The sequence below is a fragment of the Dipodomys spectabilis genome, unplaced genomic scaffold (genome assembly GCF_019054845.1).
Source record: "Dipodomys spectabilis isolate Male_0828 unplaced genomic scaffold, ASM1905484v1 ptg000764l, whole genome shotgun sequence".
Lineage (NCBI taxonomy): Eukaryota > Metazoa > Chordata > Mammalia > Rodentia > Heteromyidae > Dipodomys > Dipodomys spectabilis.
In genome coordinates this window covers 277-3,410 of record NW_024871441.1, presented here as the reverse complement: position 1 = coordinate 3,410, position 3,134 = coordinate 277, and the positions used below count along the sequence as shown (strand labels likewise).

The following is a 3,134-nucleotide window of genomic DNA, read 5'->3' as shown; positions in this document are numbered from 1 at the left end:
TTCGTTGGAGATCAGGGGATTTGTCTGCCTGCAGCTGGCTTTGAACCACGATCCTCTACAATTCCAGCCTCCTGAAGAGTGTAGAAACTAGACGTGGAGGCTCAGAACTTTCTGGACCGATGGCCAAGTGGCCTGCTTTCCAGGTCTAGGGAGCCAGGTAATCGCTGCTCACCTGGAGATCCATTCACTTCCCTACTGAGGGGTGGCGGGGGAGGGGGTTGGGGGACCTCATTGGAGAATGTGCAGGTTGGGGTATTCCTGAGATGCTGGGTCTTGCTTCTAGAAGGTTCTGGAATCTTCCAGGAGATTCTGGAACTCACTGGGGTTCACGTTGTCGGCCTGGCCATGTTCCCCCAATGTCATCCTAGAACTCACGGCCACCTCCGTCCAGGGGGGCTGTGGTCTGGGCGGGGGACTGAGAATGTGGCCAGCTGGAAGGTGGGGGTATGTTGGCTAGGTGTGCAGGTTTGGGGGGTACCGGTGGCTTCTTCCCGGGTGGCCGGGCAGCGTCTGCCTTGGGGGTGTCCATCTGTACCCCTCCAGGGTGGCTCCGGCCAGCAGGAGGCTCGCTGGGGTTTTGAAGAAGGGGGTTGTGCGGGCCGACTGCATTCCTCCGGATTGCATCTCCACCATGGCCGCCTGGGAGAGCAGGCCGGGGCCTGGTCGTGGCAGCTGGGTGAGCAGAAAGCGGGGGTACCGAGGCCTGATCACAGGGCTGCAGGTGGGGCCCCGCCATCTGGGGCTCGGGGGGGAGACGGGCCCACCCCGCAGGGGCCCTCAGTCCTCACGGGGTGAGCAGTGTAGACGCCGTCCTGAACAGCGCCCCTGGGTGGTAAATCCGGTCCCCCACTGACCTCTGGGATCTCGGGGTCCCCTCCTGCCCCGGGCCTGAGGTGTTCACCCGAGGGGACCCCAAGGGTGGTGGCTGGGGCATGGGGAAGCCCGTTGTGCGTGTGCGTGGCAGGAACTGCAGGAGTGCGTTGCAGGGGGTGTCTGTCCAGCGCGTGCTCACGCAGGTCCTTGGCCTCCGCCACAGCCTCCCGCAGGTTCTGTAGGGCTCCTTGGAGATCGGGGGCCTCCACCAGGACCCCACCGCTGCCCAGAACCTCCAGCGTCTCCTTGGCTCCCCGGGTCTCCCCCTCGGGGCCTTCCGGAAGGTTCTGTCCAGAGGAAGTGACCTCACCCTGTTCAAAGAGCCAGGTGAATTTGCACGCGGGTGGGGTGAGCCCGGGATCCGGGTGGGTTCTAGAACTTTCTGCCTCCTCTTCCTCCTTCTCTGGAGACTGGCAGATCTCTTGGTGGCGACACACCTGCCCAGAAGGGATATGAACCCGGCTCCAGCTCCTGACCAGCCCTGGCCGGCAGGAGGCCTGCAGGGGCTCCGTGTCGAACACGTGTCTGTCTGTCTGTCCGTGCCCACCTTCCACCAGGTCGGCTTGCAGGTGCCGCTCCCTGCCGCTGTCCACCGGGTCCTGAGTTCCAGGTTGGAACAGCCACGTGCAAGAGGTCTCTGATCCCTGCGTGGCCGACGATGCACCCACGGGATGCGTCTCGAAGAACCACCGGATGGTTGGCAAGGTGTCCGGCGGGGCGCCCTCTCTCTCTTCCCGCTGGGCCTGTGCGTGGATCGTGGCTAGGGGCTGGGTCTCAAAGAGCCACTGGGCAGTGGCCACATCGCCACTCCTCACCTGCCTTGTGATGCCTCGAACAACATCCACCTTATCAGGACTACCCCCTAGCTGGTCCCAACGGCCGAGTCTCAAACATCCACCTGTAACCCCGGCCGTCGCCCCCAAGCACTTGCTCTCTGCTGACTGAGGTCAGGGCGTACAGCCGGCCTCTGCCATCCTGCATGGCGTACACGGGGTTGCTGGGATCCTGGGATGACCTTGAAGCGGTCTCTCCTGTTCCTGCCCTAGTAATATTCCCTGGGATGGAAGAAAACTCATCCTGGCCACCAATCTTGTCCAGGGGAAGAGTCTCGAAGAGATGCTGAAAGGCTTTCACGTCCCCTTTCAACGTGTCTTCCTGGGGGGCATCTGGAGCTGGGGACCCCTCCCCTCCTTGGCCCCCCACTTTCTGGAGCTCACCCATTTGAACCTGGGGTGTGAAACCATCCAGGGGTGTGGTCTCGAATAGCCACAGGGTCGATCGGACGTGGCCGGGGGGGACGGCTTCCCTGGGTGGGGAGTGTGCCTCCACCTCTGATTCCTCCCCTTCATTTTCTTCTCCTCTCAGTGTATCCAGGGGCCGGGTCTCGAACAGCTGGCGCTGCCGTCGAACCCCGGGCCCGTCGAGGATGAGATCTGGAGACGCCTGGAAATGCCGCTCGTCCACCACGACCTCCCGGATGGCGTCCAGGGGCTGCGTCTCGAACACCCACTGCATGGCGCTGACATCGGGCCCGGCCCCCTCCTCCAGGGAGATGCCCCGGATCACCCGCACCTGGCCCGGGTCTTCATGGAAGGCATCCAGGGGCCTGGTCTCGAACAGCCAGCGGGCGGCCCTGACGGTGTGGCTGCGGATCTCCTCGCGGCAGGCCGCCCGCACCTCGTGCATGGCGCCCCCGGCGTCCCGGAGCGCGCACAGCGGCTGCGTCTGAAACAGCGCCACCGTGGTCTTCACGTCACCCCGCAGCTCCTGAAGCTCCGCCCGCAGCTCCAGGGGGCTGGGGTCCTGCAGGGAGGGGCGCGACCCCAGCCGGTCCAGCGGCCGCGTCTCAAAGAGCTTTCTGGTGGCCTGAACATCCCCTTTGGCCACAGCATTGCTGCTGCTGCTGGTGCCGGTGTCCATTGGTGATGTCTGACCTGTCATCGCATGTGTCGTGGCACTTGGTGGCTCCACTGGTGATGTCTGGCCTGTTGTTGCATCCATTGGTGCTGTCTGGCCTGTCATCGTCTGTGTCATCACACGCGGTGGCTCCATTGGTGATGTCTGGCCAGTCATGGCATGTGTCATGGCACTTGGTGGCTCCATTAGTGATGTCTGGCCAGTCATGGCATGTGTCATGGCACTTGGTGGCTCCATTGGTGCTGTCTGGCCTGTCATCATCTGTGTCATCTCACTCAGTGGCTCCATTGGTGATGTCTGGCCAGTCATCGCATGTGTCTTGGCACTTGGTGGCTCCATTGGTG

At 63.2% G+C, this 3,134-nt stretch overlaps 1 protein-coding gene across 1 annotated transcript; it reads right to left on the bottom strand.

Moving 5' to 3' along the window:
- Window positions 1-279: 279 nt before the first annotated feature.
- On the bottom strand, window positions 280-2,814 carry Xirp1 (xin actin binding repeat containing 1). The gene is given in 4 exon segments (XM_042672729.1): window positions 280-403; window positions 536-672; window positions 789-1,745; window positions 1,747-2,814. Coding segments are annotated over 4 exon segments (2,286 nt in total).
- Between the last annotated feature and the right edge of the window lie 320 nt (window positions 2,815-3,134).